Source organism: Lissotriton helveticus, chromosome 5_1, assembly GCF_964261635.1.
Source record: "Lissotriton helveticus chromosome 5_1, aLisHel1.1, whole genome shotgun sequence".
Lineage (NCBI taxonomy): Eukaryota > Metazoa > Chordata > Amphibia > Caudata > Salamandridae > Lissotriton > Lissotriton helveticus.
Window position 1 is genome coordinate 2052855433 of NC_136065.1, and position 20328 is coordinate 2052875760.

The following is a 20328-nucleotide window of genomic DNA, read 5'->3' on the forward strand; positions in this document are numbered from 1 at the left end:
ATGGCAAGGTCCTGGACAGAGAAGGAAGACGAACAATGAAACCAGTTTTGGAAATGGCAATAGGTGGTGTCAAGATCAACGTGGTGGCAGACACAGGATCGCCCTTCACCATCATCCAGAGAGCAGTATGGGAGGAGAAATTCGCACCACGTCTTGGCCCAGAGCTAGAGAAACTAGACATCCGCCCAGTCACGTACAACGGAGACCGCATTCCTATGGCGGGGTTCAGACCCCTGATCTTCGAATTTCGAGGCCGGTCAGCACATTGCAAGCTCTATGTATCGGAGAGAGGCCCGTCGATCTTAGGATGGCTGGATCAGGGCGACCTGGGCATCAAGCTGGATCCGGGAGGCAAGGAGCAAATTCTGGTGACGGACCAGGAAGCAGTGCGGAGTCTGGACAAATGGAGGAGCGAATACCCTAAAGTGTTTGGAGGCACAGTAGGGAAGCTGGAAAAGTTCGCCCACAAAATCATTTTGAAGGAGGACGCTGTCCCGGTGGCCCACAAAGCAAGAAATGTCCCGTTGGCGGTAAGAGAAGCAGTAAGGGAAGAACTCCAAGATTTGGAAAAGAAGGGGATCATCGAACCCATCACGTGCGCTGAGTGGCTGGCGCCCTTAGTAGTGGTTAAGAAACCCAACGGAAAGGTCCGGCTGAGCGTCGACTTGAGAGAACTGAATAAAAACATTGTGGTGGAAAGGTTCCCCTTGCCCAGGATAGAGGAGATGCTGGCCAGCACCAGGGGGATTAAGTGGTACTCCACCATAGACTTGACCTCCGCGTACCATCAAATAGCTCTGCACCCGGACAGCCGGAAACTAACATCTTTCATCACCCCGTTTGGCTGCTATCAGTTCCGCCGGATGCCATTTGGTCTAGCCTCAGCAGTGGCAGTATTTCAGAAGATGATGGACCAATTATTCAAGGACATCACTGACGTCCAATACTTCCAGGACGACATCTTGGTGATGGGAAGAGACATACCAGACCATGATGTGAAGTTGGGAAAAGTATTGAAGATACTAGAAAGGAAAGGACTCACGGCTGAATGGTCCACGTGCAGAATAGGGATGAACTCGGTAACTTACCTGGGGCATGAGATAGGAGTGCAGGGAGTAACTCCTAAAGCAGAAAATGTCAGGGCGATCTGTGAAGCACCATCCCCCGCCAACAAGGAAGAGGTCAGGTCATTCCTGGGAATGGCAGAGTACTATGGGAAATTCGTGCAGCACTTTGCTTCAAAGACTCATCACATGAGACAGCTTACAAAAGAAAACACGGAATTCAGCTGGTCAGAGGACACACAAAGGGAATTTGAGATCTTCAAAATGGAAGTAGCTAGAGCTATACCTCTCCAAGGATTCGACCCTCAAGGAAAAACAGTACTGACCACCGACGCCAGCGATAAAGGATTGGGTGCTGTTCTCATGCAAGATCGAGGGCAGGGACAGTTGGAAACAATTAGCTTCGCATCACGCACACTGAGTGAAACAGAAAAAAAGTACAGCGTGATAGAGAAGGAGATGCTGGCGGTGGTGTGGGCCACCACGCGATTCAGACAATTCCTGTGGGGCACCAGGTTCCAGTTGCGGACAGACCACAAACCGTTACTGAGAGTGCTAACATCGAGCGGACATGCAGATGCCACGCCCCGCATATCGAAAATGACACTAAAACTTCTTGAATTTAGGTACGATGTGGAACATATATCAGGCAGCAAAAACAAGGTCGCAGACTACTTGAGCCGAGCGGCAGCCATGGAACCAGGTGAGGAAGACAAGGCCGGTACAGAAGAATGGGTGGCACTAATGGAGGATCACGAAAGAGTCATCAGCATCCAAGAATGGACACAGGCGTATGTGGAAGACCAGACATTGGAAGAGGTGAAAGTATACATCACCCAAGGATGGCCTGACAAGAGACACATCCAGAGAGAACTCAATCCATACTTCGAAGTAAGGGAAGAACTATCCTTGGACAATCAAGAAATATTCGTGTATAGAGGTGAGAAGGTTATTCCCCCGACAAGCATCATCCCTAGACTGCTGGACATGCTACATGAAGGGCACCTGGGCATCGGAAAACTCAAACTGCGGTCCAAACAAGACTATTGGTGGCCAGGAATGGATATAAGAGCAGAACGGCATGTAAGGGAATGTGCGAGGTGCCAAGGCGCAGACAAGACACTCAAACCACTGCGCCCAGCATTGGGTACATTTGAAACACCAAGGAATCCGTGGGAAGAGCTGTCAGTTGATATCTTAGGCCCGATCCTAGACACACAAGGAGTCCAGAAGTACGTGTGTGTCCTGGTCAACAAATTTTCAAAATGGCCAGAAGGGAGGATAGAGGAAACCATGGACACTGAAACAATAGTAAAATTCTTGGCAGACACCTTTGTGAGGGAGGGCATACCCAAGTCCATCCTCAGTGACAATGGGCCCCAATTCAGATCGGAAAAATGGGACAACTTCATGCAAAGAAATGGCATCCTGGCGAAACACACATCCATTTACCACCCGGCGGGAAACGGCCAAGTGGAACGCTTCAACAGGGTGGTGATGGGATCAATCCAAGCAGCCATCTCGGACAACAAAGACTGGGAGAAGGACATATGGCACATGTTCTGGGCATACAGGATCACTCCCACAGGCACTGGCTATAGCCCCTTTCAGTTATTGCGTGGCCGGGAACCATTCACCCAGGACAACCGGGTATGGAAAGAAAAAACGATAGTAAGCGAATGGTCCCCCGCAGTGGTGCGTGCCAACATAGAGAAAGCTCAGGCAGTATACACAAGACATTACAACGAGCGGAGGAATGTGCGTGACACAGAGCTGAAAGAAGGAGAATGGGTGAGAGTAAAGTTGCCCACACTACAAAGAAAGGGAGAGAGCAAATACAGCAAGCCCATGCAGGTGAAGGAAATTAAGGGTAGAGCGGCCAGATTGAGTGACGGTAACATATGGTCACAGGACCGCATGGCTAGATGCAATAAGATCCTAACATGGGAGTATGGAAGAGTAGGTGAAGAAGAAGAAGAGAACGAGCTCGGGCAACAGGAACGTCAGGAGAATGAACTTGGCCTGAGAGGAGGAGAACAACGACAAGTGGAAGCGAGGGGCATCGAGCAGGAGACAAGAGCTGATGAGAATGGCGGTGACAGAAATGGACAAGGAGAGGCAAGAGGAAACAGAAGGAACGGCGAGGAAGAGAACCACACCACCCCAGTAAGACAGACCCGGAGTGGCAGAGTGGTGGTGAAGCCCACGAGGTTCAGAGACTATGATCTGAGCGACGGACTGTAAGGTACGAATGTTTGTGTGGAAAAAAGGGAGATATGTAGAGACGGTCTAGTTTATGCACGTCACGTCGGCGACGTGACGTGTGGGCGGCCATCATTGGCTGCGCGCGCAGATGCGTGCGAGTGGCGCGAAGAGCGCGAACGAGGCAGAGCAGAGCCGGCAAAGGGTAGAGGCTCGGCGCTCTTTAGGAGATATATAAATATAAGCAGTATAACGCAGCCTGGCTCCAAAGTCCTTATTGGTATCAACCTGCCTCATTACAACACACATACAGACCCCCCCCAGCCGCGCATACACACACTCACACAAACAGAACCCCCCCCGCCGCGCATACACGCACACGCGCACACAGAGCCCCCCCCCACCTACCTCGTCTCGGCGTGTCTTCGCGCGCAGCACTGGGCAGACTTCCTGCACAAGGACGGGCAGGTGCACAGTCTACAGGCCCCCAACAAGTTACCAAGTGCCTAAGGGGGGGGCACCCTCTCTCAACCGAACACACCAGGCTTGCCTCAGTCGCGTCGCGTGCCGCCCCTGCCTCTCACGCGGCCATACGTGCGCGCTCTCCTCGCCCTGTAACTAGAGCTTCTCGCCCTCAGCTCATGATGGTAGCGCGTGCCAGTGCTCGCACGCAGCCGCCGTCCACGGCTGCGCGCGCGCCCCCGCAACTAGTGAACGGAGCAAGTGAATTAACCAAAATGTATTTATTGTTCAATCTTAAAATACAGTAGTTAACAGAGGATTACATGACTGTTTATTCACAGTACCTTTGCTGCTTTTGGTACCACCTTTCCCCTTTGGAGGCATGTCCGCAGCCTACAGCGTGCACTGGTGCCCGCATCCACAGATTCACTCATTCGAGGGACTTCAACAGCATAGACATAAAAGAAGGGCGAGCAAGCTGCGCGCAGCTCTTTAGACGCTGAAATGCCTGCCGTTGTTAGAACAAGCGGGGAATCTCCATGTACGAGAAAGCAGAATACAAGTTTTGCTCATTCAGACCTTTTCATATACAGATATAATTTAAACATGTATAATAATGGGCTAACTGTTCTATAAACTCCGTGAATATTTATACTTTTGAAATTTAAAAAATCTACATAATTATAAAAAGGAAATAATAAAAGTGAATTAAATATTACAATTAATTATTTATGTATATAAACCATTTTTTTCTCTGCAATTCCTGTCGTAAATATAGCAATTTAATTTTCCAATATGGCCGCTTCTTGTCATGACAGCTGAAGGCTTCTTGGAAGCTGGAATCTCTAGTCTATTGCAATCATTTCTCACGCGCACGGCGCCAGTGACAACCGGGATGAGCAGGAACACACCCATTACCTGTGCACTAGCACCTCACGAGCCAATGCACACGCATGCACGCACTTGGGTCTGTGTGTGTGTGTGTGTGTGGTGGGAGGCTGGGAGAACCGCTGGCCCCATGTCATACACTGGCAGGGAGGCGCAGGGTGGACAGGAACACACCCATTACCTGTGCACTAGCACCTCACGGGCCAATGCACACTTGGGTGTGTGTGTGTGTGTGTGTGTGTGGTGGGAGGCTGAGAGGACCGCTGGCCTCATGTCATAGACTGGCAGGGAGGTGCGGGGTGGACAGGAACACACCCATTACCTGTGCACTAGAACCTCACAAGTGCACGTACATGGGTGTGCATGTGTGTGTGTGGGGGGGGCTGAAAGGACCACTGCCCTCTGGTGAAGAGACTGGCGGGAGCTGCAGGACCCAGGTGAGGGCAAGGAGGTGCCGCACAACCACACACACACACAACCATACACACACATACACACCACCACACACATAACCACAAACACGACACACACAACCACACACACACAAACACACAACACACAACACACACACACAACCACACACACAACGCCACACCATCAGTGCACACTTTCACCAAACACAGACCATCAGTCATCAATGCACGCTTTCACCGGGCACATACACCACCAGCCATCAGTGCACGCTTTCACCAAGCACACACACACCACCAGCTGTCAGTGCACGCATTCATCAGACACACACCACCAGCCGTCACTGCACGCTTTCATCAGGCACACACACCACCAGCCATCAGTGCACGCTTCCACCCGGCACACACACCACCAGCTCGCAGTGAACACTTCCACCAGGCACACACACCACCCGCCATCAGTGCACAATTTCTACAGACACACACACACACACTACCAGCCATCAGTGCACACATCAATTGTTAACGCATCCACAATTAACCATGTAGCAATAGCAGTATGGCACACTTTACTTTTAAAAATATTAATATAAAGCGCAGCATGCCACCATTGCTACACACAGTTTTTTGGCGTACAATTTATAGACTTTTGTTGCAGTTGGTGTTGCACTATTTAGCAATGCCAATAGCTCAAACTTAACTAACCCGAGACCTATTGCATTGTAAATGCTTGTTTTTTGGGCTGCTACCCCTGAGACAGCAAGGAGAGGGGGAGGCAATTAAAGGATAAAGAGGGAGGCAATTAGGGAGGGAGGCAGGCAAGGACACAGTTGAGGGATCTCACAGACATGGGAAGGTAGGAGGGGCAGGGGACAAGCAGACCAATATCGAAGTGTGGTCTGGGGCAAGGAGACCAATATCGAAGGGTGGTCTGGGGCAAGCAGACGGGCAATAGAAACTGATCGAGAGGGGCTATGGCAAGCAGAGGGACAAGTAAGGGTCAGAAGGCGAGGTGGACAGGGGTCCGACAAGGAGGGGGAAGTAGTAGTAGACTAGGGAGACGGCTGGAAAACGTGCTCTCTAGTAGAGTGCTTAAAACAAAAAAAATAGTGCCTGACAAAATGCGCAGTGGAGGACCAAAGTAATGTGTCTATCCTTTAGGGGCAAACACACAAAGCGGAAGGAAGCCTATGGAAGCTAACCAATGCTAAACAAGCAAATTAGAGTGACAATGAAACCAACCAATGGCCTCTGAGCCCCCTGTAAGATAACATTTCTTGCAAGAGACATTGCATGCTCAGTCTTAGACAAGAACTAAAACATGAGGTTTGTGGTGAGTGAGAACGTTTTTGAGATTTAAGTGTGAGAGTGCCAAAGCTAGGGAGCCCAACTTCTTAAAATTTTGCAGGTACATGTTTTTACCAGATTAATTCTCTTAATTTGCAATTTCCTATTATGGTAATGCAGTCTTTTTATTGTTCACTGTTGAGTTATTATGCACTCATCCAATCAAAACAAACAAATCCTTTGTGTAATCACAATACGTCAATGTAAAGTTACTAGTCTAGTGTCATTTACAAAGTGATGAAATAAAATCCAAAAAAGGGGCAAAACTAAGAAAAGAGGGGGCAAAGAACGTGGAGAAAACAAAGAAACATGGAACACAAGCAGACCAATAAAGGTATAAAATGAAGTTTAAAGAAAGCAGTGACACACAAGCATGGTGGTGGCTGTTCCCTTGCTCTCACCTGTGGCCGCAGACTCAGGTACTCGTCAGACAGCTCCTGAAGCAAGTCAGGACAGAGCTCCACGCGATGGGGACTTTCCACGTATGTTCCATTTGCCTGACCTCCAGTGCCATCATACTCCACCTTAGGGTTTGGCGAGGTGGGCGTGCTCCCCACCGAGCCACGGCTCACCCTCACTGGAATCTTGGAGTGAGGTGGTGAAGTGACTGGATGGTACTCAATGCCACGGATCGTCTCAGCTGCCTCCATCAACCCTCGCGGCGAGTGGGGTGAGCGAGGCTCCTCAAAAGGGTCTCCCTCCAAATCTAAGGCAGTGTCCAGTGACATATTGGATACAGACATGGTACCACCCAAGCTGCCAGCTCTTAACGAGCGGACAGAGCCTCCATAGCTACTGCCACCCCCACCCATGGAGGAAGTACGAGATGGTCGCTGGAGATCCATTGGCATGCTGCGCGACTTGTCCCGGGACAGCTGAAATAGGGTATCAGGGCGGAGCCGGCGCAGTTGTCGTGGCACATGGCAGACAGACTCATACTCTGAGTCGGGCACACGGAAGGCACTACAGCTATAGCAGGTCTTGCTCCGGCAGCCACCCTCTTGGCAGCAGCTGCTGTTGCGTTCAGACCAGCTCTCATACTCTGAGAGGGCCATATCCTCATTGAGTAACATATTGTACTGAACGTGCGGCAGCCCAACAATATCCACAGTGATATCTTGCCCTTGGTAGGCTGGCCTGCCTGGCAGTTCATGGTGGCGGCAATAATAGTGGCGCACAGCTTGGCTCAGCTTGTCCTTCTCGGTCAGAAGTCTCTGCAGTCTCTCTAAGGAAAGGGCTTCCACTCGTGAGATGACCGTGTCGAAGCGGTAAATTCGCTCTAGCACATGGATGCACTTGCTGCATAGGAACTCACCCCGGCCATCCCGGGTCACCGTTTGGCCCAATATATGTGAAAGCACCACTTGCAAGCTGGCTCTCCCGCCATGGCCAAAGATCCAGCGCCTCTGGTTGCCCTGAAGTCTAGCAGCGCATATACGGCAAACATCGTTCATAGCTTCTCCTCTGGACTCCATTGTTGGGGGCTGGACTGTAAAGAAAAAAACAAAAAGATTAGGTGAACGACAAAAAATATTAGCATGTTAACAAGTAAATAAGGAAGAAGAGTATTGTGAGGATCATAAAAACATGAGTGGGACAATGAAAGCACAGTGGCATTAGCAAAGGACAAAAGAGGGCAAAAAGAGAACAAAGAGGCAGGACAGAAGAATGGAGAACAATGAAAAACCAGACTTGATCAACAAAACACTGGGAAGAACAAGAGCAAAGGAGAGAGCATAACAAAAGCACAAGGGAGGATAACAAGACCACAGAAGTGTCTAACAAGAGCATAAAGTCGGATAACTAGACCACAGGAGAGACGTAACGAAAGCAATGGAAGGGCTTAAAATAGTGCACAAACTTTGGTAGAGAACATGAAGGACAAAATGAGTACACAGGGTCTCACTGGAGCAAGGGGTATTATGAGAGTACAGACATTTCATTAACGGGGCACTGGCAGGGTATAATTGTACTATTAATGGATCAGAATAGCATAACAAGAACACAAGAGGGAGAATAGTTTGCATACAATACTTATAGCATTATGAAGGTCAGTCACAGAATATCTTTAAGCCTATTAAATCACTCAACAAGTTAGTTGCATCTCAGCAGTACAGGGATGTCTTAATATGCTTCACCACAGCACCTCTCAAAAATCCCTCCATTTCCATTGATGTCAAGTTGTAACCCATTGTCTGTTCCAAAATATTACGAAGCACTTCTCTACCAAACTCATACTTAATGAACTCCACTACCCCCGGATGTAGTCCACAAAATGCTTTGAGTCAATTCGAAAAGTAGTGGATCACTTGCTTGCATTGCCCACCTCCAAAACCACAAATGGACCAAAACTGCCCATTACCAACTAGTTCCAAACTCAAATGGGAACCACGACTGGAGTAACCCGATTGTTCATGGTCTATTGGGTCTCATTACCCACGTATGGAAAGCAATTGCCATAATTGTTCTGCAGACTATTCCAGTGATGGCACCTAAATGTCTTCTCTAATCCACTGCTTCACGGCCCTCATTCCAAAGTCTACTTCAGGGTCAACTTTCAACACTGTCCTTGTACAATCCATAACTACCAATAAACCTAATCTCTTAACTATTTGCCACTCTACAGTCAATTCATGTACTGCATGGAAATAAGCTGCATCCTTCTACCTGCTCTGCCACTCTATCAACCTTCCGCGATAGATTTTGACACCTTGAAGATGGCTCTATCCTATTCAATTTGCTGCTTCCATGCCACATGAACCAACACAAAACATTGAACATCACATTCTCTGAAATAACTATGCATTATCCAGCCATGGTGCTTCTATTATTGCCTTCACCAAACTGTACTTTCGAGTGTCTCCATGATTTGGAAAGTGGTGGCCCAAGTAACCTCTATCTTCACTCGTTTGCTCCTCAATTCAATAACTTTCCCCTTAAGAATTCTGAACACTAATCTGTTTCTAAAGTCTGCCTGTATGCCAACACATCATCTTGAATGTATGTGACTCCATCAATTTCCTTTAAAAAAAGGATAATCATCGGTTGCTGAAAAACAGCAAGACTGACACCAGCCCAAATTACATTCTCTTAAAAGGATATGTGCCCTCTTATATTACAAGAGATGTTGAATGTTGATCGATTTTATTCACCAGACTTTGGTAAGAAGAGGCTAAGAATGTCGTGGAACTTTGCTGTTGGGCAGGGGATGGCTGTTAGCCCATATATTGGCAGTAAATCATGTAGGTTAACACGCATCCTAAGGGACCCATTGCCTTTAATTTTAAGTACTACTGGGACCAACCATTGAGAGATTTGTATTTCTTCCATGTTAATTTGGTGTGACTTGCACACAAGCTTTCCAGCCCTCTTTCATCTCCTTTCCTAGTGACATTGGTAAGCTGCTAACTTAAAGGAAGCTTTACTTAGCAGATGTCTTCAACACAGTCTTATGACAAACTTTTTTTTAAATTTTTTATTTTTAAGAGAGACCCAACCTCAGGAAATCTTTGTCAACTGGGTCCAACCAATTCATTCATTCATCTCTTTTCTTGCAAAAATATATTAGGGATGATTGGGATGTAAAATACCCTTCCGTCCAACTATTCCCAAAAAACAATACCCATCTTTCACTACGTGTATGATGCCGTATGTCATGTCCTTTGAATTTTAAATCAACATCAAATTCTCCAACCACCTCTGTTGGCTTCGTAACCTACACTAAAGGCTTTATTCTCATTTTCCTGGCCCAAATGTCTCTCTCTCTGCTGCTCGATTATCATGCAACGGGATCTAGATTCCGCCATCATCCATACATATGTTCCATTTACTGCTACACCATAATACAGTCTTCTCACATCCACAGAATTACCTGCACAGTTTTCACCTTATACACTTCTCGCCAGATTCCTGGTTTACAATCTCAAATCCTCCCAACCTTAGTGTATTTACACTTTTTTCTGCTTTGCAACCTCCTTTGTATACTCTTGCAAAATACATTTTTCCGTTGCACTACTGTAATTTCACAAGAGACATTAAATAAATCTACTCTACACCACTGCCCTTGGTGCCACTCTACTCTGTGCCAATGCACTCTATGCCAAAAGACTAAGCCAATCTACTCTACACCACTGCACTCTACGCTATTATACTTTACTCTGTAACACTCTACACCATTGTACTCATCACTGCAGTCTACTCTGCACCACTGTACTCTCCGCCACTCTTCTTCACCGCCGCACTCTATGCCACTACACACTGCATCGCTCCACTCTACGCCACTGCACAGAGACCAACCGACTTTATGCCACTATGATCTACACTGCATTCTACACCACTGCATTCTACACCACTGCACTCTACTCTGAAACAATTTACTCTACGCCACAGCACTCCATGCCACTCTATTTCACTCTGCACCACTATTCTACACTACCTCAGTCTACACCACTTCACTCAGCACCACTGAACTCTACACCACCATACTCTACAACACTCTAGTCTATGCCCCTCTATTCTACACCATTGCATACTACGTTACTTTACTCTGCACCACTCCACACCAATGCACTCTAAGCCACTCTACTATGCAGCACTACACTCTCCGTCTCTGAACTCTACTCTGTGCAACTCCACCCTGCGCCAATGCACTCTACGCCACTACACACCACTACTCTAATCTACTGTGCGCCACTCTACTCTACGCCACTACACACCACTACTCTAATCTACTGTGCGCCACTCTACTCTACGCCACTACACACCACTACTCTAATCTACTGTGCGCCACTCTACTCTACGCCACTACACACCACTACTCTAATCTACTGTGCGCCACTCTACTCTACGCCACTACACACCACTACTCTAATCTACTGTGCACCACTCTACTCTAGGCCAGTGCATTTTACCACCACACTCTACTGTGCACCACTCTGCTCTTCTTTGCCACTGCATCCCAATCCACTTCCACTCAAGGCCAATGCACTCCAAGCCACTGCTCTATCCCTCTCCACTCTCCTCTGAAACAATCTAATCTACGCCACTGCACTCTACTCTACTCTACTCTACTCTACTCTACTCTACTCTACTCTACTCTACTCTACTCTACTCTACTCTACTCTACTCTACTCCACTCTGAAACAATCTACTCTATGCCACTGCAATCTACTCTGCACCACTCTACTTTACGGCAATGAACGCTGCACCACTTAACTCAAAGCCAAAGAACTCCACGCCAATCTATTGTGCACCATAGTACTTTACAGCACTTAACTCAGGGTCACTCTTCTCTGACACTACACTCTACAGTTCTCCACTCTATGATGCTCTACTCCATTAAACTCTACTCTACAACACTACTCCACTCCACTCTACAACGCTCTATGGAACTCCCTCTATGCCACTTTACTGGTGGACTATTCTACGACACACTGCTTTGTTCTATATCACACGACTCTACAACAGCCTATCCTATGCCATTAAACTATACTACACTACTCAACTCAATGTCACCCCACAACAATCTACTCTGCTCTACACCATTCTACACTCTACTCCACGCAACATTGTCTACATCACTCCATTCTGCCTTACACCACTCCATGACGCTACTCTACTCCATTCTACACCCTTCCACTCTACGACACTATAATCCCTCCACAACACTCTGACACTACTCTCTCCACGACACTCCGCACCACTCCAAGACACTCGACTCTATGCCACTCTAGCTACTCCATAACACTTCACTCTACGATACAACACTCTCCTTTTCTCTACTAACTTCCAGCCATGCTGAGCAGCAGCCACGCTGGTGTACAGCATGGTTAAAACATATTGGCAAAGCAATTGGCTCTAGCATAGGGGAGACCGACTGGCATTGCCAATGCTGGTTTGCTAAGCTGGTTCCTAATCATTTCATCCTGTTTAGTGAACAGGAGTACAAGACCTATAAATCCCTTACTTAAAATACTTATAATATGGCCATGATTTGTTTAACTTGTGCACACGACTATCAGTCATTTGATTTTTGCTTATGCAGTTCTCTTTCATCAAGTTTTACAGGACGTCGGGTGTGTGGCATGTGGCATCCTGTGTCTGTTGTGTTGATCCAGTCAGGTGTAATAACCCAGCTATCACACCACAGAGAAGGCGAGCACCTGGGGCTTCCTTGACAACTCTGTGTCTGTTTTTTTACCCAGACTGACTGCCACCTAAGCCAAACAAGTCCCCAACACGAGTCTGTGAAAAGAAGGGGCTCAGAGTGAGACCCCAGATCACCCAGACACCCTACAATAGGTTTCCAATTGAGACAGGCAGGCCGTCCACCTGCGCAGTGAAGGCCAGCACTGCGCGTACAACAATGTGAGGGCTAAGCAAGTTCTGCCTTGGAATTCAGCAGGTAAGGGAAGGGAGCAGCCAGAGTGGGAACACGTGGCATCCTTTAGTATCAGAAAAGACTGCTTGAAACCTGGGTTTTCCATACAAATGCTAAACGCTTCTGAGCACAACTGTTACATCCTGCTCTTCCTCCCTCTTTGTCCCTCCTTAGTGTTAGCGTCTGCTTCTCTGTGTCATGTCTCTGTGATATCATCCATGATTCTACCTGTTGCTGTTCAAGGGATTTATCAGTTACCTGGAGGCTGAGCAGGCAGTTATCTGCTCCCGGCGGGGTTTCTTACCAGACTACATTTCTACTTTAATTCTGTACCTGACCATCTAATCCCAAGAATAAATATACTACTTGAACAATACAACGAGGACCCATCATCTTTATTTTACTGATTGCAACAACAACGCTGTCTCCTCATGTACTATTTCTCTGTACAAGAAAATTATCTGAAAGTGGACCATATATGTTAGCCAAGGGGCAGCCATATACCCAAATGTTTGTACGAGAATAAAGCTATGGGCACGTTGTAGTGACTGCTTGCCAACTGTCTTGAAGTACTGATGGTGCTTCAGATGTAGGGTGTGCATAGCACTGAATTATTTTCAGAAGAATGTGGATTGAATCTGTGTGCTCATGTCACGATTGACTACCAACCCGGTTTCCCAGCACGTCCAATAATCAATATCTACCTTTGCATGGAATTCCCACCCTTCTCGATGGTGGTCATTCGTGGGGATATTTCTGCCAAAGGTGTTGGGTTGCCCACACAACATGGGATGGCTAAACCACCACTTCCTTTGGTGGAGTTTGCATTGCACCTGGGCAGATGTGATGGTGGAGAAGGAGGGGCCTTCACTAGTTGGATATTTGACATGTAACAAGCATTGGGCAGATATGTCTCACACATCCTTATTTCTACTCTCCTGGGTGCAGGACCGCTTTTCTTATCCTGGGGGTATTGTGATGAATATTACAATCCCCTTTTGTATAGAACACAGAGGTGTATATTGGAAGCACTCTGTGCTTCAACCCGTTCACCTTGCTGCTTTGAGACACTGCCTAGAGTCCAAGTAGGTCTGGAGCACAGAGATTTAATAAGCTCGCAGGGAAGGTTACTTGCTCAAAACAATTGTATGAACAATGATCTTTTGTACATTTTGGTAAGTGAGGCTCCCACGTGACATGTCGGCCGTCAACATTCAATGCTTTTCCATCAAACCTTCAATATAGGAAACAAGCAAGCATCACAAATGGGACCTCAACTGTGGCTTGGTACAACCGTTCCTGTGATAAAGACTGCAATGCACCCTACAGCGCCATGAAACCTTTCGGGTATACGCGCGCTTTATAAATTGCCCCAACTTCAACTTCTACAACATTTGTTGCGTCCTCACTTCAAAGCAATCTGAAGTTACAGAAAACTATGCATTCAGAACATTACGAAACCCCTTAAATACTAATACGAAGAAGCAGGAGGAAATAAGGGTGCTGAACAACCAAGTACTAAAGATATTCTGGAAGGAGTTAGAGATCCGCACAAAATGACCAGCACCTGTGAAGGATGGGCGAGGAAGCCTCTCAAGAGCTAGAGAGAAAGAAAAGCTACTTCTCAAACATCTGGATTACATGCCTGAGCAGTAGATGAGGTTGTGGTGGACAACTTTGGTGTGGCCTAAAGGCCGGCAGCCCCAGAACAGCAAGGAAGAAAGGCTTGAATCTGAGCCACACCAGTAAGAACGGAGAAAGAAACTAGGAAACTCCGCAATAGGAGGAAAGGAAGGAGGCTGGACACAGCCAAGAAGAACCTGGACCTCAGGAACAAGGGATGAGATGTGTATGAGCCTCTAGGATGTCTGCTTGCCAAGATGGTGCAGCAACCTTGCCAGTAGGACTCCAACTTAGAGACGAAGCAGAGCTTGACAGGGGAGGGGTACCATTAGCAGCAATGAATTCAATCCAGCAGAGAGTGGCTACCGTGGGAGGACAGCACTGCCCGATGCCTTTGTTTAGTGGAGACTTTGAACCAGCCCAACCTCCAGCACAAGGTAACGGAGCTCCAAGCACCCATCCAAGCTGAGATGGAGACCGCATTCCAAGTACTGGACATCATGAAAGACCAATCTGCCAATAATGTTCTAAAAATCAATCCATCAATCCATCAATTCCATGATAACAATCCGGGTCTAAAATCAAAGAGCCCACTGCCTCTACCACTCACTCCGAATACTCAACCCATCAAACAGGCAAACTCAAATATCTGTAAGTGACACGGACAAATCAAGTACACTGGAAAAGCAGCCAAAAGAATGTAGACCGCATAACAAATTGCACAAGCTGGCAGGCTAACTGGCCGTCTCAAAAGAATCATATGGAAATAAATGCTTGTCTCCCACAAACAACTATGGATATGCCATCGTTGAAGGAAGAGCTGAATCTGCCCCAGTCTTCCACACAGTTAGAGACAGTTCAGCTCAAGAAGCCACTTGGCAACATTGTAAGGAGAAAAACAGTCAATTGTATGGAGACTATCACACCCAAAGTCCATAACATTCTCTTTAGATCTAAAACTGGAGTATGTATCAGGCCAAACAGATACGACCAATTGAAGAAACAACCAAGCTGAAGCCGAATATCCGCAAGAGAAGAGCGCTCTTACCAACACCAGGCTGGAATCCAACAACCGCATTATTGGCCCGAACTCTATAGCTTTGAACTACTGAGTGCCAAATACTGGTCTCGGACTATCACATTATCACAAAAAGGCTTCTTTTCATGGCACAAAGCCACATCGTACCATCAAATGAACTGCAGGCCAGGAGACCGCAATGTAGCCACCTGCGCATAAAGAACTCTCGTATACGGAACACCAAATTAGTAACAATTTCTTCAACACACGCAAAGGTCGCTTCCTAGATGAGGTTTGGCACCCAATGAGGAAGGAGAGGAAATAAACAGCCAACACTATAAAAAAAGAAATGATGCTAGAGACCAGATGGTCTTCTGCCACGCGTTGGCCACCTTCTGTAATCATACCAAGACTATTAACCTTACCCAAACCACTGTCATTCAAGTCAACTGTAGTGTATTGCTTCGTTCACAAAAGGCCTCCGGCCGAAACTCTAATGTAAAGTAAATTCATATACTTCAAGAACAGTATGGCAGCCCATGGAGGGAGAGTGGGAAGTGGGTAGAAGGGAATCCATCCTGTACATGCCATGCTGGAACCATGCTGAGACGTCCTAAGTCATGCAGGTAGATGTCTGGCCAGCTAACAGGCTCCTACGTACAGGGGATACCCTAATGAAAGGAGCGCAAAGTCCAAGGTGGTGAAATACATGGAATTCTGATAGCACAGAGATGAAACTGAATTTACAGATAAATGAACACTGCTTCAGTTTCCATGACATTTTTTTTTTTTTTTTAAATCGAATAGATGGAAACACACAACAAAAGGGCAAGGTGAGTTGAAAACATAACCGAACGCGGATTTGTCTGTGAATAGCATTTTTTTTTTAAAGTAGTCAAATTGTGTGAAAAAGAATACTTTCTTATAATCATCCTTTTAGAAAATAAGTTTAAACCCTTTTTAAAATACATTTTTAATTTAATTGTGCATCAACATTGCATGAAAAAAGTTATTGAAGGTGTATAAATATTTTTTGCAAAATCCAAATTTAACTCAGGCTTGCCACTTCAGCTATACAAAGGTTCAGTGCGGCGCGTGAAGTCCAATGCACCACAGGGGATGAACAGGCCTATGTTGCACCCCATAATATATCTTGTGCAATAGGGGGTGGAAACCAAGGCTACCCAATGCCCAAAGATGGAACCCGGGCTACCCAGTCCCCAGAGGCGGAACCCAGGCTAGCCAATCCCCAGAGGCGGAACCCAGGCTAGCCATTCCCCAGAGGCGTAACCCAGGCTAGCCATTCCCCAGAGGCGGAACCCAGGCTAGCCAATCCCCAGAGGCGGAACCCAGGCTAGCCAATCCCCAGAGGCGGAACCCAGGCTAGCCAATCCCCAGAGGCGGAACCCAGGCTAGCCAATCCCCAAAGGCGGAACCCAGGCTAGCCAATCCCCAGATACGGAACTCAGGCTAGCCAATCCCCAGATACGGAACTCAGGCTAGCCAGTCCCCAGATGCAGAACCCAGGCTAGCCAGTTCCCAGAGACTGCATCAACGCTACAAATCCCCATAGAGTAGTGGGAGTTAGCAATAATCTTACCATCCATTAGTCAATGGATGCTATGGACAGAGAACGAAAATTCTCAAAAGTTAGGATCTGCTGCAAAAGCCATTGAGGAAACCTCTGACATCACTCACCGCAATCAATCAATCAATCAATCACTTGTAAAGTGCACTACTTACCCGTGAGGGTCTCAAGGCGCTGAGGGGAAGGGGGTGCTGGTACTGCTTGAAGAGCCAGGTCTTGAGGAGTCTTCTGAAGGGGAGCAGGTCTTGGGTCTGTCGCAGGTGGGAAGGGAGGGTGTTCCAGGTCTTGGCGGCAAGGAAGGAGAAGGATCTGCAGCCAGAGGTTGTTTGTTGGATGTAGGGGACGGTTGCGAGGGCGAGGCTGGAGGAGCGGAGCTGGCGAGTTCGGGTGTGGAAACTGAGTCTGCTGTTCAGGTAGGCTGGTCCGGTGTTGTGGAGTGCCTTGTGTGCGTGGGTGAGGAGCTTGAAGGTGATATTCTGGTTGACGGGGAGCCAGTGCAGGTGTCTCAGGAGGGGGGTGATGTGGCTGCGACAAGGGATGTTGAGGATCAGTCGGGCGGAGGCATTTTGGATGCGTTGTAGTCATCATAGATGTTTGGCAGGGATTCCTGCGTAAAGTGCGTTGCCGTAGTCCAGTCTGCTGCTGACGAGGGCTTGGGTCACCGTTCTTCTTGTTTCGGTCGGGATCCATTTGTAGATCCTGCGGAGCATGCGGAGGGTGTTGTAGCAGGCAGAGGAGATGCAATTGACCTGCTTCGACATGGAGAGGGAGGAGTCAAGGATGAATCTTCGGTTGCGTGCGTGGTCCGTGGGTGTCGGTGCTGTTCCCAGTGTGGTCGGCCACCAGGAGTCGTCCCAGGCAGAGGAGGCAAAGGCTTGTACTTGACTCACCAGCGTCTAGCCATTTGTTTTCAACTCTGCAAGACGATACAGACTTTCCCAAGGTAACCTTGCTTCCCTTGTTTACTTTGTAAACTTACTATTTCAAACATTTCCCTCCAACCTCCCTCCTTCATTGTGTTCAAAGCCTGTGTTTTGTTTGTGCGGTTTAAAAATAATTCTAGTTTCTGCGAAACTGTGCCTCTGGTGTTCACTCTAAATTGCATGGCAGTGGCTGCAAGAGACTTCATTGCCTCAGGGGTCCAGAGCGGCTTGACTCCGCTGTGGAGCTTTTAGGAAATATTGATGTAGCAGTACCCACATTTATTAATTTATTTATGTATTTATGAGCGCTGTAACAGGCCTTGAGTTAACAAAGCACTTAACAGTGAACACAATGGTGAAAGCTACAAATCCTCCATAAAGGCAAAAAAGGTTAAATCCTTCCCAACAGATATCCAACGCCAAAGGGACAACAACCAAGGACCTTCATATGGTCCCCACAGAATTCCAGAACCCAGAGTGCATTCTCGAACATCGCAGTCCACCTTAATACCTCAGGAGCAAGAAGCCCAATGTTTAATGTCCAACTCTGGTCTCAATCAAGGGTCAACACTAGCCTCCCTGCTGGTTCACATTTACATTTCTGTCCCGTAAAGGTCTTCAACAAAATCATAGCCTCAACAACTGCTGCCTCTCCTGCAAGGGCCATGGTCAACAACTGCCTAACATCAGACACTTGCTGCTCTCACCTCAATAACTACTAAATTAGAGTAATCAAGAAGAAAGATCTGGTTTGAACGGGGTTAGCTGTCCATCTCCAACGGACAATTCTTACGTCAATGGATTGGCCACGTTGCCTTTTCACAGATCGGAGACCCCCAGAAGAAAACCGCTTTGCTCGACTCTACAATCAAAGAGAGTTCTTCCTGAGAGAGTTACCAAATCGATCTCGACTTTTACCAAGGGGAATCTGAATCACTGCAACGGAGAGAGATGCATTTGCCCCACATTCACAATTAAGCCTCGCTACTTCTTTTAATGCAGTCCATCCCTACCCCTCCTGCTAATACCAGAGGAACTTGGAGTCAAAGCAACTATCCTAGGATATTCTCCTACCTCTCCGGCAGATCTAGTAGCATCTTGCTGCCAGAATTTAGATCATCGCCTCCTGTCAGGATTGTGCCATGGTACCTCAAGGCTCATCTCCCCATTCCTCTTCAGTGCTCATTTCAGCAGCTACTGGACCTCATGAACCCATCTTCTGAAACTATTCTAGCTATACTCGGATCATCCTAATACTGGAAATCCCAAAGGACCTTCACACCTCAGGACTAGACTCCTGCCTCTGAGCCTACAGCAAAGGATGCTGAGGAAGCACCTTCAACTTATCTATCCCAAAAGAGATCCAGATCTGCAGAAAAGAGAAGAACTACCGTCCTACAATCATCGGATCCCAAGAACTTAGCCACTCACCAGTGATCCAGACTGGAGTAAGTAAGCCTCCCATCAAGTGATCTCCGTCTGCCTGTGATAGTGATTAGGGTAGACAGATAGATGGTGTATGTAGTTGCAAGACTTTAGTCACGAGATGCCCAATTTTAAGTCAGTATCTTGTACTGCTGGCTGGCCAGTGTAAGCCGCTAAAGATTGGGGTGATTGGAATTAACATTTGCAATGAAGCTACACACTGCCATTTACCCTGTCAAGGCTTGTATAGATGATGCAAAATGTCTGCCTAGGTAAGAGAATTCCAAAATGCAGCAGCAAGAAAACATCTTCACTTACTTCCTCCAAACACTTCACAGGCTCTCTGTGGCCAGGCACTCCACCTTCAAGTCCAAAATGAGTTACATTAAGTGGCCTAATAGACAAAAGTTGGTGATGGTGTAGTGTAGCTCCTATTTTCCCAATAGGCTCTGCGCATTGGAATAGTACCTACAGCAGTAAAGGCCTAGGCCAGACGTTAACTAGGTCTACTACTGTCGATACTAGACTTAATTTTTGGGTTTGCCAGCTAAGCTCAGAGTTCGCTAGAAACTTTCTCGAATGTTCAAGGAAGGATTAACTCCCCTGATTAGACAAGAAGGGATTTAGTTTCTGACAACCATAGAACATGACAACTTTGCTCTCCCCTAATCAAGAGTCAATCTCAAGAGTCGTGTGAGCACAAGGCAATTATTTTACTCAGTCAGTACGTGCATTCTTAGTCTCATCAGAATGTAGAGAAAAGGAAGAGACGGGCGTGTTCAATAAAAGATGTTATTTATTGATCAGTCTCTTTTCTCGTACAAGAGAAATGGATCGATATTATTGCAATACTTATAGTTAAGTAAAGTGCATACATTAAAAGCAATAGTATAAAATAATACTGTAAAAACATTGATATGGTTTCTGAGCCATATGATGTTTAAAATGATTAAAATATATTTACATACACATATACATTTGACTAAACGTACTCAACTG

At 47.0% G+C, this 20328-nt stretch overlaps 1 protein-coding gene across 2 annotated transcripts in view; it reads right to left on the reverse strand.

Moving 5' to 3' along the window:
- The window catches only part of LOC144756271 (uncharacterized), a 191264-nt gene that overhangs the window by 71451 nt on the left and 99485 nt on the right, over positions 1 to 20328 (reverse strand). For both annotated transcript variants that reach the window (XM_078645927.1, XM_078645928.1), the window contains exon 2: positions 6775 to 7862. In XM_078645927.1, coding sequence (XP_078502053.1) covers positions 6775 to 7848 — 1074 coding nt within the window. In that variant the 5' untranslated portion in view covers positions 7849 to 7862. The remainder of the gene's footprint in view (positions 1 to 6774; positions 7863 to 20328) is intronic.